This window comes from Danio rerio, chromosome 2 (genome assembly GCF_049306965.1).
Source record: "Danio rerio strain Tuebingen ecotype United States chromosome 2, GRCz12tu, whole genome shotgun sequence".
Taxonomy (NCBI): Eukaryota; Metazoa; Chordata; class Actinopteri; order Cypriniformes; family Danionidae; genus Danio; species Danio rerio.
This window is the reverse complement of record NC_133177.1, coordinates 30,671,217-30,696,840: the sequence shown is the minus strand read 5'-3', so window position 1 is coordinate 30,696,840 and position 25,624 is coordinate 30,671,217. Positions and strand designations below refer to the sequence as shown.

The following is a 25,624-nucleotide window of genomic DNA, read 5'->3' as shown; positions in this document are numbered from 1 at the left end:
TTCAAAAGACATGCTCAATAGGTGAATTAAATAAACTAAATTGGTCGTAGTTTATGTGTATGAATGAGTGTGTACGGATGTTTCCCAGTACTGGGTTTCAGGTGGAAGGGCATTCGATGTGTAAAACATATGCTGGATGAGTTAATGGTTCATTCTGCTGTGGCGACCCTGATTAATAAAGAGACTAAACCGTAGGAAAATGAATGAACAAATATATATTTCATCTCGCATTATCAAGTATTAGATAAGCAATCAGGTGCACTCAAATGCACATAAATAGTCTGCCTTCCTTATCATAGTCATCTGCGTTATTCGACAAAACCCACCCCCATATATTCAGACTCCTTCTACTCCTTCCTACCTTAATACTTAATCAAGAACTTAATCAACTGTAAACTCTTGAATTGATGCTTAAAAGAGTTTCTATTCATCTCATTGGCCACAGTACTCCTGCCCTCAGCCCATAATGAAAGCAGTTCTTTTGGCCCAGCATTGTTTTGGTGCTACTTAAAAAAATTTTTCCTGTTTCAAAGCTGGGTTTAGGGTGTCAAAAGGAAAAAAAAAATGATTTAAAACTAGGCTCTGGCTCCAAACAAACACTGAAACTGTTTTGGTGAAAAGGGGAACTGTGAACAGTTATTAAAAAATATGTCTTACTATAAAAATCATTTTAAAATTCCGAAGAACTGTTTTTTTTTTTTTAATGATTATTAACATTCAGTGCAACGGAAAGTTTTCATGCATGTTAAGGGTTCTTGCCAAGAAGCCTTTTATATGGTAGTGCATGAAAGAAATGCATTTGAGCGCATACAGGAGAGATATGCCATCTTTCCAAAGGGCATATGTCTCAACAACTGTAAATTTACTTTTACTATTATAAAAACAACAACAATGATCTGTAGCACTGTTGCATCTAAAACAAACTAAGGCCCCGTTTACATTAATATGTAATGGTGTTAAAAACAATCCATGTCTACACAATGGCACGTGACTGACCACACTTACACTCTATCATGTGCTGCAGCGTATGCGGACGTCTGAGCTCCAGGCAGTCAGCGAGTGCTTTGAGCACACTTCCTCAAATGAGAGCAGCCCACTTCGGGCAGTTCATCAAAGATCAAGTGCAAAGATAAGTTAATATATTAATTTATAACCACGTACACTGTTTCTGCACATTTCACTGATTGATTGCCTATATTTCCTATATTGTATAAACTTATTGTAGTTGTACTTTTGTAGTGGTATATTTTATATTACATTTGTATTGATTATTAAAACTGAAACTCAGCAAAGAGACTGGGTATGTTTCATATTTTCAATGAAAATGAAAGGAGCCAGTTAAGTTATAGGCTCTGTTTTGTTATAAATATGCATACAGTGAAGATGACGGTCATATAAATATGCAGCTACACGACGCTTCAACATTTTTGGTGTCTGTTAAGTTGTTAATATCAAAATCAAATTAGGCAGTTCCTTATATCATGTTTTCATTTCATTGATAAGACAACATGTCATGTAAATGAGGTTATAAAGTACACTGTTCCCTTTGAAGATTTACCCGACGGTAAGTTTGGGAGTTTGTTTTCCATATCCACCTTGTGAAGTCAGACTTAAGGAAAAGGTGCAAGACTGAAATCTGTGCATTTTATATTGAGGAAAAGCCGCAATTAGATGGGTGAATTTCTGTAGAGGTCTCCGTTTTCCCCTCATCCACACTGACACGGAGCAGCAGCATGTTAAAATGAAACGGCCTCTTCAGCATTTTCAAAAAGCCTAGTTTTCAGTGCTCAAAAACTCCGCGGTAGTGTGTATGGAAGTTGTAATCGTACCAAAACATATGCGCTTTCGAACTAAAACATATTCGCGTGAACGGGGAATAACACAACTCAAACATGTTGAACTACTAGGTCTACAATTTAGCAGGATTTGACAAAAAGAGAAACAAACAGTACCTGCTTTACAAAATAAACCCCAATTTTCCTGGGTAACCAGTGTTAATATTCAGCATAAGCCAATATTGCACAGCAACATCCATACAAGCTCAACACACATACACAGCGTGAGACGGTAAAAATACAACATGCCTTAGGGAACTGCCAGTGGGCTCTCTAATAGAATACTTCCCCTCAGGCCACGGCAAACAAAGACTAAACTGTTCAATGTCACAGTGACTCATTTGATTCACAGAGGGAAATGCCACAGATTTAGGAATCAAAGGTACCCTGCGAGCACCAACTTTTTCCAGCAGAGTGACTATTATTCAAGAACAAATTCAATAAAGTGTTATCAGTACAAAAGGCTATCTTTTACAAGTTATCTTTCGCCTTTATTTCCAAGCTAGGAGGAGGCCATGCTGCAATGTCATTGATATGATAAAGTACAGTGTTGTTTAAGGTGCAGCCTATAATAAGGGTCAAATACATTGTGTGCATGTAGATATGAGTGTTTTGTTCAATGAAACACGTTTGAGCTGATGTCACTTACCTCTGTGAGCGCATGGAGCTGACCTTCCTGTACACACACCCCCATGAATCTACATCACAAAAACACACACAGAAAAGCGAGTTTAATGCTCTGAAACAACAGCAACATGCAAGAGCAAATTCAGCACTATCACTTAGACTGAGCTGCTGCCATCTGTGCCAGCGCTTTCTCTGAGGCTGCTGTCCAATAGGCTTATTTAATGTCTACGCTCATTTCGGTGTCAAAAATGGTTTTTACAAATGACACCATAAACTCAGACAGGTTTATGGTGCTGTATATCAACAAACGCTATAAAATGTGAGACTGTCTCCAGTCGGCTGGAGGGTGAGACTGTCATATGAACGGGCGCAATGGTATAGTAAAAGCAAGATTTCTGCTGTAAAAACAAACAGTTAACTGGTTTTCAGTTCTGCTGTTTTTTTCCCCCTTTTTTTTAAAGATGGAAGACAGAAAAGGGAGTAAAACAAAATGTGAGAATTCATTTTTTTTATTTTACTTAGGATGCAATGCAAATATTCTTATATTATAAAAATATTAAGGTGTAGTCCACTATGATATCATATTTTAAACTTTAATTCATCTGTAATGTAGCTGTGTGAACATAAACAACACCTCTGAACGTAATACGCTGAAAGTTCAATGCAAAGGGAGACATTGGCTTTTAGCAGTTAGCTTAGCTTACAGTGAACAAAGTTTGGAGACTACAAAGAAATACATCCAGGTTAATGAGATCATAAACCCTTCAGGTTATGGGCATACACCCTGGGAAGCAAAGGGGCGTCGATAGATGCCCTGAAATGTTATAGCACAGAAAGCACACTGCTATTTCCACAGAGCTTGTTCTTTTTCTATATTTAGTATTCCAAAAGACAAAAAACAAAGAGACAAGTGCTTACAATTTAATTTTAAAACGTTCCAGAAAATTTAAAATATATATATAACTAGCATTCCAAAATCTACCAGTTTAACGCTGGATTCAGCTAAAAACTCCCCAAAGGAGTAGCAGCTCCAACCATAATAGACTAAGCTGTGGGTTGTGAGCCACAACCTATAAGTATTTTTGTTTGTTAAAATTGATCTGGTAAATGCATAGTAGCTAGCGTTAACGGCATGTTGTAAAAAGTATGTAAACATCAGGAAATGTTGTTTCGCGGTAACAATTTAGCTACAAACTCATATTTATCCGTCAAACCCCTGCACCCACAATCTTCATTAGCACTGCAGTGTCTCGCTATGCGTCTGCTTTCCCTGCGTTCTACATCTCGAATAACGAATTTGCAAAAGATATGTGAACGTTTCATATTACTTGCACATGCTTATTCCGAATATATATGAAAGACACTTGTCAGATTTATTTTAGAGAGCGGGCATGAAGTTTACCTGTGTCCTCTTAATTTTCTGTCAGATTCAGGCTCAAACAGTCACTCTGACTGACAGTATTTACAACAGAGACACAGTGTGTGCTAGTAGAGGCGTGACGCATCCTGGTGTAGTGTGGCGGATAAGCGAATAATAGCACACTATGTTAGCTGACCAATCAGAGCCTTTAAACAGTGGGCTTTTGGAGGAACTAGGAAATATGACAGTTGTTTTTTATGTTAGCTGAGTAGCTGTACACAATTAAAGCTAGATATAATAAAAAAATTAAGTGTTTTTCTACAAATGAAGCATGAGCACACATTGAGTGTGGTCTCCACAGCAATGACTGAATTTGCACACTGAATTAATTGTGTAATGAATGAGTAGTTTTATCTATCACACAACAGTCAGCAATATTTTTTAAAGTGAATGGATTTTTTGTATTTATTGTATTTAACAATTATGCATTAAATTAATCAGATTCAGAACTGACAGAAATATTTAGAAACATTACAAAAGTTTTTACTATTTTGCTTAGTACTTTACTAAGTCCTAAATACTATACTTATAAGACTTGAGATGCTTGAGAGAAATCTTTTAAAACATAAAAAACAATTAAATGGTACTACGTACTGTATATGACCAAATAAATACAACTAAATTGATCACATGTTGTACTGTGCATCTTTACTTTAACACCAAAGCAAAACATGACAAAAAAGCTATTAGCAGAGTCAACTTTTCAGAAAGCCAACACTTGTACAAGCAAATCATGAACAGTCAAAACGATAGGATAAAACACACAAACACACACGCACACACATTTGTTTTTGTGAAAAGTGGGGACATTGCATAGGTTTCCATTCATTTTATACTGTCCAAACCGTATATTGTATTGCCCTCACCCCACCCTACCCCTAAACCCAACCATCACAGGAGACAGTGTGCAGTTTTACTCTCTGATTAAACTCATTCTGTGGGATTTATAAGCATTTTGAGAAATGAGGACATCACCAATGTCCTCATAATTCACCTCCTTTTTGTAATACCTGTGTCATACCCATGTCATTATACAGATTTGTGTCCTGATATGTCACAAAAACACGTATACACACACACCTAAGATATGTCCACTATAAGGCTTACACAATACAGTCATACAGAGTGTTGCCTTTCACTAATTTGTTCTTAGTCATGACACAAAAGGTATCTATATCTCTGAACGGCACCCTCACACTCGTCGTCACACAGGACACAAATTTGTCAGTGTTCTCCAAATTACGGCCCCATAAACCCCAAGCGTGACTTTTATTGTGGGTCTGTGTTGGGATCTCTTCAACAAAGATCCCTCAGCCTTCTCCTGTCTCGCTGGTCTCTCCACCCCCATTCAATAAGACGCAACAATGATGTGATTGTAAACCACACACAGACCCTCTCTCTCTCACTTTCATCCACCCACAAACTCACATTCTGCTCTGCAAACAAGCCAAATATCAAGAAAAATGAAAACAATGCCAGACATATTCAGAGAAAATAAAATGCGTATAGTAGAGTTGATTAAAAAGACTACAGCTTTCTAAATTTAAGTGTCATTTTGTCATATAACCTATTAATTCCTAGATAAAAATAAACCATCAAATATATAAAAACAAATAATAAATTAATCAAATAAAAATAAATGGTCCACATCGGCACAACTTTTCGATTTCCAATTTTGCTGGACATTCTCAAATGACAAAACGCACAATTGCCTCGCCGTGCTGATGTAAAGATCGAAGAGTACAGCTTTCTTTTTGATCTCAATGAAATCTAGACCCAGGATGTCGTTTCACTCCATTTATTGTTAATGGATTTCTGACCTGATTTCTGCGGAACGGGGAGGAAGAGGTCATCCCTGCGTTTCCATTACAAAAGAGAGAACGATTCGCAATGAAAGCGACACTCCCACGGTCTCACCGTTTGAAAGACAGCATTAATTTTGAGCCACTGGCAGTGCATAAAGCGAGGCACACTCCCTGTTCAAAGAGTAGGAAAGCTAATATTAATATTAAACTGCATCAGCCACTGCTTTATATGAATCCCGCAGTCCTGTTTTTCTTTGAAACACGTGTTATTTCCATCATTTCTTTTAGTTACAAGCATTAAATTCACTTTTATTGGGCACAGCTCCTTAGTTTCTTGTTAGAGTAAACCGCAAATGCAATCACCAGCTCCATAAAGTAACCGCACAGAGACACTCGGCAGTAGAAAACTTAAAAAGAGAGCATACTGGCATTTACAATCACATTTTTCATGAAGCCAGGCCCGAACTTTGAGCCTTGCTCATTTTACAATCCTCCTCTCCTCTAGTCTTTGTAGCAATTGTTGTCCTTTCTCCATCTAAAAAAAAAGCTTCTCTGCCTGATCATTTTAACACAAATGAATAAGAAAAGAAAGCGTTAGTTCCTTTTTAAATTCACAGAAAACCAACACAAAGGAAAACGCACTGAGATAACTTTGTAATACTGAAAGCAAACCTGAGAATGTTTGGGTGAGACAGTCTGTTCATGAGTTGTACTTCTCGCAGCATGTTGGCACGATTACTGCTCAGCTTGTTCATCTTTAGTGCCATCACCTGGTCCGAAGCTCTGTGGCGCACCTAAAATGAAGACAAATAAACAGCATTATTTTAGTGCGTGTCTGTATATCTTGAGTAATCTGTTGGTGCAAACTAAATAAATAATTATATAATGAATATCCTGATACATTAGTGTTCATGCTTTCATTTTCAAGACCAAGCCCAAATATGCATAATAGCTTTTATGATGTAGCTATATTCTGTATATTTTTTTTAATCATAAAAAAAAAAAAAAAAAGTGTGCTGGTTGAATAAACTGGCTGTACTTGTGTAAATGTGATGTAATTGTTATAAGTTGAAAGTAGGAATGCACCAGTGTATCAGCTGCTGATTGGATTAATTTAAAGCTATAGGTAATAATATAGAAAAGGCCCAATGCTTTTTTTTTTTTATTGTAATAGTATGCAAAAAGTACATAAGTGGAGATCACATACAAATGGAAGCAGAACAGAAAACAACAACAACAACAGCAAACAGATGAAAAATAAACAAAAAAATAATAATAAATTACAAATACTATATTAACCACTACTACAGCAATTACTAATGCTACTTCTACAGCTGCTACTACTACCAGAACTATGACTACAACTACAACAACTACTTCTACTACTACTACTACTACTACTACTGCAACAACTACTACGAGTACTATTACTACTACTACAATAACTACTACAACAGGTACAACAACTACTACTACTGCATCATCAACAACAACAACTACTACTACTTCTACTACTACTACTACTACTACAATGACTACTACAATGGGTACTACTACTACTGCAACAATAACAACTACTACTACAATGAGTACTACAACAACAACTACTACTACTACTACTACTACTACTATTACTACTACTACTACTACTACTACAACGGGTGCTACTACTACTACTGCAACAACAACGAGTACTACTACTACTACTACAACAGAGTATTACTACAACAATAATATTACTATGACGACGAGTACTACTACTACTTTAACTGCTACTACTACTACTACTACAACTTCTACCACTACTACTACAACTTCTACTACTACTACTACTACTACTTCAACGACCACACCTACTACTATAACTGCAACTACTACAACCACAACAACTACTATTACAACTACAACTTTAATGACTACTTACTACGACCAGCACTACTACTTCTTCACCTTTTATTACTACTTCTATTATTACAATAAGGACTACAACTACTACAATGAGAACTACTACAACTACTACTGATACCACAACTACAACTACTACAACAACACAACAACAACTGCTACTACAAGGACCACAACGACAACTACTATTACTATTACAGCATCAACAACAACCTGAATAATGTCAATGGTAGAAATACTAATAATGATGTTATAACAGGAAATAACAGATAATAGGAGGACAAGTCAGAACAGTGATAAGAGTAACGACTAAGATAAATAGAAGTAATAATAATGCTAATAATAATGATGATCAGGAGGCGAGGATGGAAAAAGAGCCGATGCTTATGGTTTATTAATTACATGGATGTCTTTAGTTTTGAATAATCCAACGTTCTTAAGAGTTTTTGTTTCAAAAGAAAAGCTACTCTTCTTTAAAAAAATAAAATATTGCTAGCAAATCTTGAATAGCGAACAAAAAAACCTAACCTTTGAAAAGAGTTCAATTGTATTATTTTAACCTGAATTTTTGCCTCTTCTAAAATGCTGGACAGTTCATTGTGAAATGGATCCAATCAATGTTAAATCCAATTCAGTAAAATGTATTTAACGTGCACACACTAGAAAAAAATAGCTAGTACTGCATGACCTACTGGTCCTACACCACCCAACCCGCTCTGAGCTGGGATCGAAACACCAACTTTCCGCATGCGAAAGTTTTAAGTGAGGTTTACCTGCACAGCATCAATATAAGAATTGGACAAGGTATTTTGTTTAAATTGGTAAAAATAAATAAATAAATAAATAAAATCTGTGCATCCATAGTTAAGAGCTGGTCATATAAAATGTGTAAATTTGAGTCAAAACAGCACCAGTAATTCCCTTTAAACCAACACATGAAGATGCATTTCCAACACATCTATTGAACTGGTCAACAACACTACCATGACAAGAAAAAACAGGTATGATTGAGCATTCTATCCTTTTTATGAGCCCATCTTGTGACATCATGTCCTGTTTTTGATAAATTTAGATGTATTTTGTCTGCGTTGCATTCATATTTTAGCTAAACCACACCTCAGTTGTTTGGAAATGTTAACCCTGTTCAAGTAAACCACACTAACAGAGCAAATCGCGCCACAGTTATTTGTAATCTAAGCGAACATGTTAAGTGTGAACAACAGACTTTCCTCTAAATGTGAAACCACACAGGCATGTAAAAGGAGTAGAAGGATCTCATTGAAGTTCTTATATGGTCTGAAAGTTTATCTTAAAGGCATACAAAGACTGCAGATTTTCGTTCAGTATCTCGCTTCTTATAAACTACTGACTGAGGTATTTCCTTACATTGCAAACTAGAAAGTAAAACCCACAGCTTTATACCAACAATACCACTCAAATGAGAAGTACCATTAATGACCACAAAGAATGAGAATGAACAGAATCGTTATTTCACAACAAAAATTCAAAATCACAAGATAAATAAAGGAAATAAACACTACACGATGAGACACTACTGGACATCAGCAGTTAGGGCTTTCGCAACATCTCTGAACAGTGCTTCTGCAGATCTGTTTCCCAGTTTCCTCTCTGTGCTTTCATCTCTCTGACCAAATATAAACCACAAATATAAACCACAGGATGTCCTCATGAGTGCGAAAAAAATAACCATCTTCTATGTTTGAAAAATGCTGACTTCCTCAAATCGTATGAAGTGATGAAAAGACAACACAGGATCACTCAAAATGAACTGCTAGGGAAATAAAACATTGAAAGTCTGTGGTTATCTGTAAATGTTGCATTTGTAACACCTAGAAACAGTGTGAGCTTTTTGAAATATCACTTTAGCATGGCACAGGCTGTATGGCGACCAATCTCACTTTGGGAGATCAGCCGTCTAGGAAGAGCCCGTTTCATGCGGCCACCTACAGTGAGAGCCGCCTGTCAGACATGGACCCAGATGCTTCCTCTACAGCACCCAAAATCTCAATCTGTTCTGCTATTATCAAGTCACAGCTTGATGCCCACGCCACAGATACAGAGTTCTGGGATAATGTTTCGGTTCCCAAAAATGTGGACAGATTAGAGAATTGAGCAATTTGATAATTTAGGGATTCTGTGTGGTTTTAGGATGTTTTCTTCTCATATGATAGCACAGTATAATAGATTCAAGCTTGTTTCTTCTAATAAACTGAAAACGGCTGTAATTGCATTAGCTTCCCAGACGGGTTCTTGTGGACCCCCAACACAGCTGGTATTCGGCTCACCGTATTACCCCTGCCTGTGCCACATGCAGACACCCCCTGCCTGTCATCCTAAAACCATTAAATCTCAGCCACCTGTGTGGGCAAGGGAGGGAATATTCTTAATGGATATATAACAAATCACCAGATACTATCCAGTAATGTTAAACGTAAGGAAAGAATGATTAGGGATTTCTTGGAAATGCAAGTCTGATTGACCAATGCTTTATCATTTATACAGGAATAGGCATGGGCCGGTATAACTTTGACAGTATGATAACTTTGGATAAAAATACCACGGCATCACTATTGTGATTTCATAAATTATTAGAATAAATTATTTTCAAAATGTCTGGTTTAAAAACAACAACTGTTTATCCCATTAAACATATATAGTTTATTTTAGGAAACATAATATTTTTAAACATTTCAGGCTGAATGAGGTCTTCATTAGTTTCAATAACACGTTTATTTACAACACATTAAAAAAAAAAACCTTACATATACCTTAGAAATGGTATAACAGAAAATGTTTGCGGCTTTAAAACACTGACTTTTCCAAACCGTATAAAAACCGGTTATCCCATGCTTACACAGGAATAACATTGCATGTTCTAGATTAGTCAAAGTTTACGAAAGGCTTAAACATTTGCATTTTCTGGACACTTGTCTTGTGAAAGAGTAGGGCTGTGCAATTTGGGGAAAATATCTAATAGTGATTTTCTTGACAGATATTGCGATTTTGATTTGGTTTGCAATTTAATTTGGTAGTCCAGCTTCAGCCCAATAATCTGTATTGTAGCTTCTTACTGCTAAAATGCAGTGAGTTGAACTGAAAAGATATTAACTTATATTAACAAACAACTCTGAAATTGTACTTTGCTTGCTACTAGATTAAGAGTCACTAGCAATACATTTAGTTGACTTTTTAGCACTCCTTATATAGCCGCATGTGGTGCTTTTTTAGGTGCTGATTGTTGTATTTCCTTATGCTGTGGCAACAATTATGCGACAGCTCTTACTAATTACCTGGTTTTGTTTGGTGTCTGTGACTTTGAAACAGATATTCCCATGTTACTGATGTGCTGTTTTTCTGTGATATTAATTCATCCATTAATGCTTCTGAAGCGGCAGATGCCATCATACCACTTGTTCACACTTTACTGTTTGTTTGTTTGTTTTTTTATTGTGTGCATTCACCATAGTTCGGTTGCGCAATTCTGATTGGGCAGAACGAACGCTTTCTCACTCAATTGGCTAGTAAGACTCACACACAGACGGTCACGCATTTGCTCTGGATGGGGTGAGTTAAATAATACATATTTCATATCGCAGCCCGTTTCACATTGCAGTTCGATGCAAAGTGAAGGCAGATTTATTCTTTTCAGTAGCACAGAATGTAGGTTGTTCACATAAATACCACAAAAGATAATCAAATATGGGGCAACTGCAGGCCACAATATAAAGTGCTTGGAAAAACCTTTTGCAACATGCACTCTAGAAGTTAAGTGGAACAAATTGCACCTGAAAGGATCCAAAAGCTTGTCACTAGCTTAGTACCTTTAAATGTACAACTTTGTACCTTATATTACACTAAAGGTTCAGCTTAAGGGTACAATTTAAAGTTTCTAATATCTGTCTTCAGGAGGTGTCAGTCTCATCACTCTTTCCATTTTAAAAGAGCCTTGAATTTGCGATCCCGTGGAGTCTGCTATTGCCAAACAACCATAAGCTGTGCTCGCATTAAAAGGTCCCATGAAATTAATATATTTTTTTAGTATCAGTCTTATTCATTTTCAAGATATTATTAAAGCTAGCGTGCTCCAAAACACTGACAAAACAAGAGCGTTGATAAACCGCTATTGGCAATTTTGAAAAAGGGGAGGAGCTACACAATATCCCACCCTCCCTCCAGTGTTTCGGTTGAGCTTACGTAAACACTGAATAAAAATTCACATTTCAAAGCACTTGATGTCACATCAACAATAACTACTACTAAGTAGTTAGTCTCTTAAAATTCAAGTTTGCTTAGACCTTTAAAGGTTCTGCTTAAGTGACAAGTTGTTGTACATTTATAGTAAGCATTTAACAGACGCTTTATTCCAAAATTACTAACACCCAAGAACACACAACACCGAATACTGTGTTTCCTGAGGATCAGTTAAGGGTTTGGTGCCTTGCTTAATGGCCTGTTGACACTGAGTGGTGAGGTATGGTATGGTACGGTAGGATATGATATGGCATGGTTCGGTATGCTTTTATGGCTTTTTCCACTGTCAAAACGTACCAAAAAAACAAACTGTACCATACTACTTTTTGGGTACTCTTTCCTAGCACAACAAAACTGTTCTGCTATTGGTTTACAGAGATACATCACTAGTGCATGCACAAGCAGGAAAATGAAAACAGAAAGCTTCATTTTTAAATACACAGCCAAGACATTACACCGTAATAATATATACATATAATAACAAGTCAAAGTTGACTCGAGCTTAAACAAACCTTGTCGTCACCTTGATGAACAGCCACAAAGCCAAGATGAGCAGAATCTAACTGGTGTCCTATTGTTTACGAGGCCATCTAAGAGCACGAGTGGTTTCACTTTCTGGAGAGTTTGCGTGCTTGCTGCGCGTATATACTTGAAATAATGAACTTGAGCTGATAATAATAACATGGACGTGATTATTGAAGTCCTTCTGACATATAATCGTTTCAGAAATGGACAAACATGAATGTGACGCGCAAAAAAACAGAAAAGCCTTAAAAACAACAAAAGAGCAAATGATTCTTTCAGCAACCTAAAAGATGAACAAACTGCCATGTTTAACTATTATCATCACCTTTTGAACTATTATAAACTTGGAATGACAAAATTACTTTCTAACAAAGGGGTTACATGTGCTGGTGAAGATTAAAGATACAGATGAGAGGTTTGCACTGACTGTAGCCTATATGTTTAGTGTTGTTTTTGAATGTAGAATGTAGAAGTCCACAGCTTGAGAGGAGTTCCAATCACAGTTGTTCCCAAGAGTCTTATGTGATTATTGCAGTTGCCGGATTTCCAATAATTTAAAGTTTGCTTACAGGAATATACATTAAAAAAGTTACTGGCGAGCTGATGTGCATTAAGGTTATATATATATATATATATATATATATATATATATATATATATATATATATATATATATATATATATATTTTTTTTTTTTTTTTTTATTTATTTATTTTTTTCTCTTTAGAAAAGTGGGAATTTCATGCGAGAATAATTCAGACATATGGACACATTGGATAATTAAGTGAAGCAAAGCCACACCACATGCAACTTGATCTTCCATTGTTAAATTAATTTAATAATAAATGTGCAACATCTTCATAGCCTGTCTTATGTGGGAATGTAACTGATATGATATGCTGCAACGGCCCCTTTAAATACGAGATCAATGTAGCGAATTTTGACTCCTTCATTGCTGGAGGTAAAGGCAGACAGCGTTTTCACCAGGGTGGCCAGAGCGGCCTTTGAGGCTCTCGCCGCTTTCAGTGTGAATGCACAGTAAGGGTCTGTATGTGTGCATATGTTGAATTTATTTATTTATTTATTTTATATAATTTCAGACGTTACAGTAGGCTGTCATTGATCTGCAGTTATAATCAAATCATGTTTATAGAACAGTAAGTAAAGAACATATATACACAAGTGTTTAAGTATAAAGCTCCTGTTTGGTGAGAAGTGTTTGTCAATGGTATGTGAATGAGCTGTACAGCTTTAATGTAGACATTTTCTTGAGCGAGAATGACGTCAACGCCAAACAAAAGGGTACCATTGGTACCCTTTTGGCAGTAGTGACCCATACCGAACCATACCATACCACTTATTGGAAACAGTGCAAATAAAACCCACCTCAGCCCTAGTATTGATGGTGGCTGAGATCCACTAGTTAATCACTCCCCCTGCCTACAATTAATATTAATCCTGAGACTCAAACTTGCAACCTTTGGATCACAAGTCCAACTTTCTAACCATTAGGCCATGGCTGCTCTACAAATAGTTTTTCTGACCGGCTTATAGCAAAAGTTGCATAATCTACCCGAGGTAACTGACATCATTTAAAAAAGGCAAGTTTATGCTCTACTACACTTTTCACACCACTCACAGTTTGATTTAAAATCAGCTGAGCTGTGACTTCTAAATAAATAACAAGCCTAAGAATCCCGTTCTGAAAAAACCTGATGCAGAATGTATGAACAGAGAAGCTCTGCAGAGACAATGCTCAAAGTGATAGTCCACTGCTATGGCAGAGGAATTGATCTTGGTAATTGCCATCATGATGACACACTGTTCTCTCAGGGCTTTTCTGACCTCAAAACTTCATTGAATTATACACAGTGAATATAAACCCACAAAAGCCAACCATGCTATTGATGCTCCACATCAATGGGTGCATTCAGTTTAAGACAGGAAGTTAGCAGTATTTATGAGCAGAAACTAATTGAATAGGCACACATCACAAACTCTAATCAACACTAGATGCAAAAGAAAAAGCACTCTGTAACATGATCTACTCCTATTAAATATATCAAGAATTGAAACAGTCATAAATATGCTATAAAGAAAAAAGGTTTAAAGGACACATGTCATGAAATCGAAAGATCTATACAGCCTTTTTAATGGCCTTTTAATTCCTTTATATGACAGGATAAGTGCAGAGAAACAGGAAACTATTGGGATGAGGTAAGATGGAATGGGATCAGGACATGAACCAGGCCGGATTTGAACTTGTGTCACTGTCAGCCAATGACAGACATTGTTATGCAATTGTTAAGGCTAAACAGCATTTAAAGCAGCTGTTTTTGACATTTAAAGCAGGTCACAAACTGCAACATTACCAACTTCAGCCACAACGTTTTTTCATCATTTACTTCTACCTTTCAGATTAATTCAAGGCTTAATCTACTCACAAGTATCACTGTAATGCAATAGTAAGTATCCTGTCATCACTTCTACCACAACATTTCATTTTATATAACCAAATATGTATGACTGACACAACAACCTGGTAGTCATTAAGTTAATCAACCCTTTCAAGTTCACGGATAACTATAATGAACTATGTCAGATCTGAACTGTGCGAGTGGTTAAGTGACCAAGAACTGAATTCAAACGGACTCATTTTCATCTGACAACCTTCTTACCTTGTAAACCTCTGAAAAAAACCCAGAGCCAATCCACTCGCAGATGAAGTCATCAAGTCGGGTCAGGCAAGAAAAGGCACTGATGAGGGCCCGGTAAGAAGAGGGACACACTCTATCCAGTGGTAGTGAACTGGTTTCTGCTCCTCCTCCAGAATCCAGGTCATCCAGGCGATCAGGCCGAGTTGGGAACCCAGCAATGGAGTTGCGCTTGCTCCGCTCCATTGCTACTAGTGCAAAATTTATCTGGTCGAGTATCAATTGCCGGTTTACATTTTTGACGGTCCTTGCCAGACCTACAGAGAAATAAACAAGTGAACAAAACAGTTTAATAAAGTCCCATTAAATTACTCATTCTTAAAACAACTAAACATATGACTCAAATGCAAAAAAAAATAAGTTTGAGGGTGCTTTCACATTTGGTTCTATTGTCTGGTTCATAACAGAGTTTCACTGATCAATTTCATTTACCTCTGATGTCACATTTACAACTAGGGCTGCACAATTCTGGCTAAAATAAGAATCAAATTTTTTTCTTTGCTTAAAATAAAGATACGATTTTTTTCATGATTCTGTAGAAGTCAAATAAAGGTTAATAGGAGTAGGCTTTTATTATTGTTTTTTCTTAAAAGGTAAAAAATATATAATAACATTAATAATAAATATTATTTTTTATAGACAAGAAATGGTTGAGTTGAATAGACTTTGAATTTGTCCTGGTTGTTAATTCACAGTAAAGTGATTACATAAGAATACAACTATTCTTAATTCTGAAGTTGAATCGTTATATTTAAGATATATGCTTGCAATCTGTCATTGACAACATTATTAGACATTTTTTGCACTGGTAAAAGGAGACATTTGTCATTATCAGATTCCCTCTGGCATTATATTCAACATTATTGGCTAGAGTAGCAATACTCACACAGTTAAACATTTATTTTCATCCAAAGCACTTTGTGTTCGCTATGGAAAAAAAAACCCAGATCAAATGCCTGTCAAAATCATAACTCTAAAATGCAATATGATCATTTAAATGATATGCTCGCTTTCAGTTTCACTTTCACTGCCAAGTGCAGTTCATGCCATAGCTGCAGTCACTTTGAGAAAAAAAAAACATATCAAATCATACTTCCTGTGCGGCTTCTAAACGATTTCTCTATACTTTATAAATACAGTATGTGACTCTTTCAAGACCATTTGTAGTCTGACCATGTCCATGTTGCTTTGTCTTTCTCTCTTGAACTTGAAAATATAATTGGTTCAATCATAAAGGTGCTGGATTAAGATCGTGTGAGAGGTCGAATCTAGATCATGATTTTTTTACGATTAATTGTACAGCCCCATTTACATGTCTCCTTTTCAGGCATCAACTGATAACATTTATACATTTTACCATTCAACTACATGACAATGGTTTTTGTAGGCCTTTAAAGTGCATGTTCTTGACATCAATGCTATTATCATCTCTGTCTATTCTACAAAAAAAAAAGATTTTATGGAAAGCAAATGACATGCACATGTATTTGTGAATACTGACAACCAAAATTTGTAACAGGACTGTTTGTGGTACTCAATATGCTGTGACATAGTGACATAGTCAATAACTGGTCAGCCATGCTAAATTCCAGGTTTAAATAACATCTGCAGATCTGAATAGGAATTACTTTGATAACTTCACCAGTATGCAAGTTTTCAAAAAGACAAATAAATTTTGCGTAAAAGTAGCCTGAGTGATGGGCAAATCTGGCATCCACCGCAGACGGAACTAACTCTGCACCTTCTTCCACGGTTGAGGAGGCAAGCACAACAGATGAAGCCCAAGTGCAGATAAAGTGCTGAGCAGCTCAAATGTTAAATTCCTTACACTATCCAAACAATGTCCACTGGCATGAAAATTAATCACCTAGACTAAATTCTCTATAAAAGAACACAAAAATCAAGCCATTCAAACTCATTTCCTCTCATTCATCACACAAAAAAACAGAGGACGGATACAGTATAAACTGTCCCTGCAACATTTCAGTTGAAAGCTTGGGAATGAAACGGGGAAATAAATAAGTAACTCAAAACACTTGCCAGGATCTAAACACTGCTTTCCCAGCTTACAGTTCAGTGCCACACCCCAGTAAAAAGCCACTTTAAAAGGACCAAACATCCAAGCAAACCTTAGAATACTCAACAGCTGGCTCTACTCACTAGTGTGAGACATCAAGTGAATTTATGTGTAGATTCTCCCTTTGATTTTTAATTGGGGTAATGTTGGTTTTATATTCAAACATTGTGACTTTCTCTTTAATATAAATTCATAAAAGTACTTTTTTTTTGGCAAATTTCAAACAGGGAAATCATATTAGCTGCCAATGACTATCAGAGTATAACAGTGTTGACAGTCAATTATGTTGTTTTGAAATGCATGAGATGATAACCGGTTAGGTTTATCGCGGTTGGGAAAAGTCAAGGTTTTAAAACCGCAAAATATTCTTGTATATCATTTCAAGGTGTATGTTTTGAGATTTTTTACGACTATTTTATTTCTTTTAGGGCAACTGTATATCTCCACATAAAAAGCTACTCAGCCTGATCAGCCTATGATTCAGCAAATATATGAAAAGCAAAATTGCTGTTTCAAAGCATCTCAAATGTTTTTTTAAATAAAATATATGGTGTTCAATGGAGGGTAGAGTTGTTGTTTTTTACCCAGACATTTTAAAAAAAGCATATTTTAGAGCAGTAATCACAAGGTTGTTGCTAGATGATACAGGTCCGCCAAAGGTTCATGAGAATTATTTATGATATTTATCAATTCTGCATTCATTTTATTTTATTAACATCTACCCCTACTCCAACTATAAGTGAAACGTCACAGTAATGTAATGTAGTTGTTTAAAGTATAATTATAACAGCAGATGCTCAGGGTACAATTTATGTCATTTATCAAATTACCTAATAAATTGTATCTTATTAATGTCTAATCCTACCTCAATCCAAAAACCATCCATCACAATATTGGAAAAATATCAATTATTGTTGTACAGTGTCACAAAAATTATGCTATATTAAAAATATCCATCCAACCACAGCTGTATCACATCTAAACTTTACCTAATCACAATATGAAACCTTGATATTTTTATCCAAGGTTATAATACCGTCAGATTCTAATACAGCCTATGACTATTTTGAAGTTATACTTGCATGTGATTTCAGACCGAATATGGTAAACAATACAGGGAGCATGTCACAAGTTGTCACTGAACGAATGTGCAAATATAAAACCAACTTTACCTCAATGATTTTTAAAGCTGTAATAAAGGGGCCAATCAAGTGTCTAACATTAAACAACAAAGTTGTGTCCCTCTGTTTTTGTTTCCAGAAACATTTACTAAATTATGCATTAAATAAAATATCTACAACAGAAGGCGATTAAAACTGCTGCTCACTCCGAGTTGGACTGTGTACGAAGCACTGGACCACTACCAGGGCTTCTGCCAGTTTAACCAAGTTAAATATAAGACCATTGTAAATGAAGTTGACAGGGTCAAATGTAGGATTTTTTGTAAATATTCCAGTTGGAAAAGATTTTCATTTGCCCTAACTAAAAATTATTATAATTTAATATATTTTATAATACAATAATATAGAGCTAGGCGATTAATCGAAAAGTAATCAAAACTGACATTCAAAACCTTTAATCAACCTAATTTTTCCAGGAAGATTCTGCCATGTGTGGAGTATGACCCAGCTCTATTCAAGGCAGAGGCTGATTTATACTTCTGCTGCCACTTTGAATTGAATTAGGTGAAAAATGAGCTTGCAATAGTGCGATTACAAGATGGTATTTATTTGTTTGTGCTTTGTAAAGAAATATGGGCTAAAATTGTACAGAATAATTATTGGTGCTTGCTTTATTTGTTTTAAATTAAGTAAAGGCTTAAAATGGTTTGTCCTTTGGTCATGAATGATACTTTGCAGAAATCTCTGGTCAAGTAGGACGATGGACCCATTCTTGAGCCTTACTTTGCACTACATTGACAATGATTGGAGGCTGCACCAGAGATGCCATATTTCCCATCACATTAAAAGTATTATTTACATTAAAATATTTGTTTACAGAAGATGCAAGAAATGCACTGTTTAAAATATGATTTAGATGATATACAAGAGTAGTTTATTAAGAAGAGATGCTGCTTATTTTCTACTTCTGATATGAAAAACACTGAAAATAATTTAATTTGTTTCTGAAAGTGCCATAAGTAAGAATGATGGTTTTAGGTAACGTGTGTTTTATCTTGTTCAATGTTGACGTTCAATAAATACAGTAGATAGTGTGCGCGTTTCCTTTAATTATTTTAAAATCAAGTAATGCACCCTTCATTCAGAAATCTCTCACTTGTAATATCTGAGCATATTTACTGTACAGAACTTGACTTTGAACTCTGAGGGCAAAAAAATTAAATAAAAATTATCATTCATTAATCGTAATGGAGTTAAAAAGTTCTATTAATCGAGATTTGAATTTTAGGCCAAATCGCCCAGCCCTACAATAATAAGAAAGATTTCATTAAAAAAATAAATAAATGAACATCAGGTCAGTATTCTCGGACGTAAATAAATGGAGAACTTATAAACGAATGTTACTGTAGGGAAAGTAATTAAATGCAATTTTTAAATAAAAAGTTTAAAGATTTATTAAGCTTGGGATTGTTGGTGATCGTAAAGGTGTTAATGGCCAAAATGGCATGAACAAAGAAAAACTAAGACCTGTTAAAAAAATTAAGACCTACTACACAATATATCAGGACATATAAGCTAAAAGCTATAATGAGGCTTTTGAGATTTAAAATAATATAAGACTTTTTAAGTCCCCGTGGATACCCTGACTAGCGAACAAGCCCTAAAACAGCCGTTTTGATTATGAATCCACCGGCATTTTTACATTGAACTCATTTCAAACTTGACCTTTAGTTAGGACAGCCTTGAGGCCAGTCAACACTCAATGTTCAGCTTCCAGCATGATTCGACCCATATACCAATCTCTCACTTTCCCAAAATAAACCTCCGTGAAGTTGGCACCCCATAAAAACAAATAATCCCCAAAACTATGCCATTCGTTTGTGCTACGTTTGTGCTGATTTGTGCCGCAAAAACGAACGTTTGTGCTGGTTTGGGGTCTGAGATATTAAGCATTATTTTTTTTAACGTGTGACGTCACTCTCCACCCCATGTTGCGCAATTGACTTCAAAACAGCACAGGTCGTTTGTGCTCGGTTTGTGCTGGTTTGTGCCGTTAAAACGAACACGGTATCTGTTTTCCTCTTTTAGATATAAGCAAAATATTTCGGGAGCCGTGACGTCACTCTCCACCCCATTTCCTCCAAATCGCACAAAACTGGTATCATTCGTTTGTGCTGGGTTTGTGCTGGTTTGTGCCGTTAAAATAAACACTTTATCTATTTTCGTTGTTTAGATATAATCAAAATATTTCGGGAGCCGTGACGTCATTCTCCACCCCATGTTGTCAAAATCACACCAAATGGTCTTATTCGTTTGTGCTCGGTTTGTGCTGGTTTGTGCCGTTAAAATTAACACTTTATCTATTTTTATTGTTTAGATATTGCCTTATCAAAACATTTCGGGAGCCGTGACGTCACTCAGCGCCCCATATTTCCTCTAAATTGCACAAAACAGGTGTCATATGTTAGTGCTGGATTTGTGCTTGTTTGTGCCATAACAATTAACACTTTATCTATGTTTATTGATTAGATATTGCTAATCAAAACATTTCGGGAGCCGCGACGTCACTCAGCGCCCCATTATTTCCTCTAAAATGCACAAAACAGGTGACATTCTTTAGTGCTGGATTTGTGCTGGTTTATGCCATTAAAATAAACACTTTATCTGTTTGTATTGTTTAGATATTGCCTAATCAAAACACTTTGGGAACCGCGACGTAACTCTCATATTGCACAAAACAGCTGTCATTCAATTGTGCTGGTTTTGCCATTTATAAACACTTTATCTGTTTTCCTTGTTTGGATTTAACCAAAATATTTGGTTAGATTTGTGCTGGTTTGTGCCATGAAAAGGAACAACAGATATATATATATATATATTTGTGCACAAATATGTTACTTTCGTTTGCTCACAAATTGTGGAAAATATTGTAAAAATATTTAAAAAATTGTTAAAAAAAATAATATCAGATCATTAAGAGGTCTCTCCACCCCAGTTGCTACATATTTACTAAAATAATCTCGTTATGTTCGTTTCATTTGTGCTGGATTGTACCTGAAAGTTTCGTTAGTGTTGCTTCTTTTATTAAAATATTGAATGAAAGATAATTATATCAGCTACCCGCATATTTTAAAATATTTAAATTTGTTTGGGCTGATAGAAATTTTGTTTAAGGTGCTTTATTTTTTTTAAATAGCCTAGGCCAAGGTTATTCTGAGATCTTTTTATTATTAGAAAAAGCATGAAGGATGCGAACATCATTTTGACAGATTTAATCCAAGTAAAAGGGCTTGGCCAATATAAAGATAATTGGCTACAACCCTGCTTTACTTATCTACTTCGTTTTAGTCTCATATGAGTAGCCAGCATGCTTAACAATAGAGGGAAAAAAAAAAAAAAAAAAAAAATATATATATATATATATATATATATATATATATATATATATATATATATATATATATATATATATATATATATATATATATATATATATATAATTTGTATTAATTTTATTTATTAATTTTATAAAAATGTATTAATATACATTTTTTTACCTGTTTAACCATGCTGCGATTTTCTCTTAAATACTCTTATCATCTGGTCGTCCATATTAGGCTGCTTTCGTATTTAAACTAGCAGCCTAAACTTTTCTGTTGTGGTAGGTAGGCCTATAAGTAAAGCAGCTTTAGTGGACTTATTTAGTCAATATTTATTTTATGGGGAAAAATAGATTATAACACACGCAAACACATAGGCTATGCATTTTTTACAGATAAGTTTTGGTTTTCGTGATTGTGTTGTTTGTCATACAGTAAAAGAACAATGTCCAAATGGCAATAAAATAACAATAAATAATTGATTAATTAATTACAATTAATAATAATAATAACAATAACAACAATCATATAAAATATTTACATTCACTTAATTGGTAAACACTGTGCGTTTTTATCACGGGCTGTAGAATGTTATTTTGACCATTTTGATTTGGTTTAATAAAAGATAAACATGTAATATTTTGTTATATTTTAGTTATCCTTAGTTATCTTCTTATTATTGTCATTATTATAATTATTATTATATTTATTTTATATTTAATAAGTTGTAGACTCTTTAAACAATGAGGAAATAACTAAACTTTTTTAATTCAAGGCCCAGACAGCTTGTTTTGTAATTTAATGCCGGCTATAGGCTACCACCTGAAGGACGGTTATACGACGTGTTGTGATGTCGGCCGTCACCGGAGAAAATTAATTTAAACTTTAAAATTTTAGTTTTTTGGACTTTTGTTTGAAAGCGTTTAGTGGCACTGTAGCTGTCCAAGGTACTGTTGTATAATTTAAATTATAGCCTATATGCACCAATAAACAAGTCGAATGAATGAATGAATGAATGAATGAATGAATGAATGAATAACATAAATATAGATTCTTAAATGTTGATGTTGTTTTTGCTATTAAAAAATAACAAATATTAAACAAAAATTTAATAAAAATAAAATGAGCACTTTTCAATATTTATACAATTCAGTTAAATATAAGCTGGACATTTTTGGGGACATGTAATTTCTCTATGATCTTTAATTTATACTGGGTAGCTATATTTTCTAAAATCTCAACCAGGAATTGCTTTAATATGAATATGCTTTACATCCTGATATGCTGTTGTTTCATTTTCATTCTTATTTCACTTGAAAAAATCGGTACTTAGTGTTTGAATACTAAAATAAATAACAGCCATTGTTTAAATGGTTATTTTACCAACAAAATGTATATTTTATATTTTTATCAACTTTTGATATAAAACCTCTGTGTAATTTATTGATTGTTAAAAATGAAATAATTTAAGTGCTATATTTTTTATTAGTGAAAGTGCACGCTTACTTTGCCCAAGGCCTCTCAAAAAATATATTTCTGCCACTATAATACAAATGCACTTATTGTTTTATTATCATTGTTTATCTTTCCTTAATGTTTGAAATTTTTGATAAATTTATTTCCCCTCCAATCATTTTCATTCATCACGTTAAATTTAGGTAATTTTCCCTCCAAATAAAATTGATTTGCTGTCTTACCTGGTTTAGCACGGAATGTGAGCCTAACAGCTCAGCATAAAAAAAGGGTCCGAACGATTGGAAAAGCGGCTTTTAAAGAGACAAACTATATACGAAATTTGTTTCAAAAAGACATTTTTTTCCAAGAAAAATATACGAATTATATTTTAGTTTGAGGCCAACTGTGCGGGTGGATGATTTTCAGTCAGTGGAAAGTATAGGCCTATGAATTTAATGTGTCTCATATTGTATCACAATCTTCTGTCATATATTTGCAATTTTTTTAATGTCATAACACAAATGAGACTATTTTAGTAAATATGTAGCAACTGGGGTGGAGAGACCTCTTAATGATCTGATATTATTTTTTTTACAAATAATGTTTTTGCAGCACAAACGAGCACAATTTGTGAGCAAACGAAAGTAACATATTTGTGCACAAATATATATATATATATATATATATATATATATATATATATATATATATATATATATATATATATATATATATATATATATATATATATCTGTTGTTCCTTTTCATGGCACAAACCAGCACAAATCTAACCAAATATTTTGGTTAAATCCAAACAAGGAAAACAGATAAAGTGTTTATAATGGCAAAACCAGCACAATTGAATGACAGCTGTTTTGTGCAATATGAGAGTTACGTCGCGGCTCCCAAAGTGTTTTGATTAGGCAATATCTAAACAATACAAACAGATAAAGTGTTTATTTTAATGGCATAAACCAGCACAAATCCAGCACTAAAGAATGTCACCTGTTTTGTGCATTTTAGAGGAAATAATGGGGCGCTGAGTGACGTCGCGGCTCCCGAAATGTTTTGATTAGCAATATCTAATCAATAAACATAGATAAAGTGTTAATTGTTATGGCACAAACAAGCACAAATCCAGCACTAACATATGACACCTGTTTTGTGCAATTTAGAGGAAATATGGGGCGCTGAGTGACGTCACGGCTCCCGAAATGTTTTGATAAGGCAATATCTAAACAATAAAAATAGATAAAGTGTTAATTTTAACGGCACAAACCAGCACAAACCGAGCACAAACGAATAAGACCATTTGGTGTGATTTTGACAACATGGGGTGGAGAATGACGTCACGGCTCCCGAAATATTTTGATTATATCTAAACAACGAAAATAGATAAAGTGTTTATTTTAACGGCACAAACCAGCACAAACCCAGCACAAACGAATGATACCAGTTTTGTGCGATTTGGAGGAAATGGGGTGGAGAGTGACGTCACGGCTCCCGAAATATTTTGCTTATATCTAAAAGAGGAAAACAGATACCGTGTTCGTTTTAACGGCACAAACCAGCACAAACCGAGCACAAACGACCTGTGCTGTTTTGAAGTCAATTGCGCAACATGGGGTGGAGAGTGACGTCACACGTTAAAAAAAATAATGCTTAATATCTCAGACCCCAAACCAGCACAAACGTTCGTTTTTGCGGCACAAATCAGCACAAACGTAGCACAAACGAATGGCATAGTTTTGGGGATTATTTGTTTTTATGGGGTGCCAACTTCACGGAGGTCCAAAATAACACTCCGAGTCAGTAAATAAGCATCCCACACAAAGTCAATAATAATACTCTAGTCTACCACAAAGGACTTCCACCAAAACAACAGACATGACAGAATGCTGATGGTAGTAAACACTGCACAAGACGATTATTTTGATCTTCCACAACTCTGGCAGCAAAAAAGACATACAGTACAATACATCAAATTCCAAGAGAGATTGTAATGAATGCCTTCACATTCTACGGTTCACAGGTATTTAAAAACCATGCGATAAGACAGACCAACCTCTTTTACATGCTACAGTATGATGCATATTTGACATGCCAAAGATTAGAAATAAGGAATGAGAAGGACTTGACCGTCTCAAAGACATTTTTCAGCCCATGCCACACATATTTTGCATTCATCAGACATACTTCACAATGGAAAACAGTAAGGCGGTGTTTTTAATGAATCTGATTAACACTTTGAAATCAGCTCAAGATGTTGCTAAGAAGTGCTTAGACGCAAATAGGCCTATTAATGAACAAACTTAAGACACTTCAGAGAGTTAAACACTCAATGCAGTTCACAGAGTTAATATAAACAATTAAAAGTTGTACTGGATAATAACAGAGCCAGCCTTAATAATTAACAACAAGGGAACCATGGTGACGTTTCCAAGCAATCCAGCTGAATTTGCTAACTGCTTTACACACTAATTATGAC

General features: G+C 35.0%; 1 protein-coding gene across 2 annotated transcripts in view; it reads right to left on the bottom strand.

Moving 5' to 3' along the window:
* The window catches only part of tesk2 (testis associated actin remodelling kinase 2), a 48,947-nt gene that overhangs the window by 22,417 nt on the left and 906 nt on the right, over positions 1-25,624 (bottom strand). For both annotated transcript variants that reach the window (XM_017358834.4, NM_001110476.1), the window contains 3 exon segments: positions 15,068-15,360; positions 6,360-6,481; positions 2,485-2,533 (listed from right to left, as the gene is read on the bottom strand). In XM_017358834.4, coding sequence (XP_017214323.1) covers positions 2,485-2,533; positions 6,360-6,481; positions 15,068-15,289 — 393 coding nt within the window. In that variant the 5' untranslated portion in view covers positions 15,290-15,360.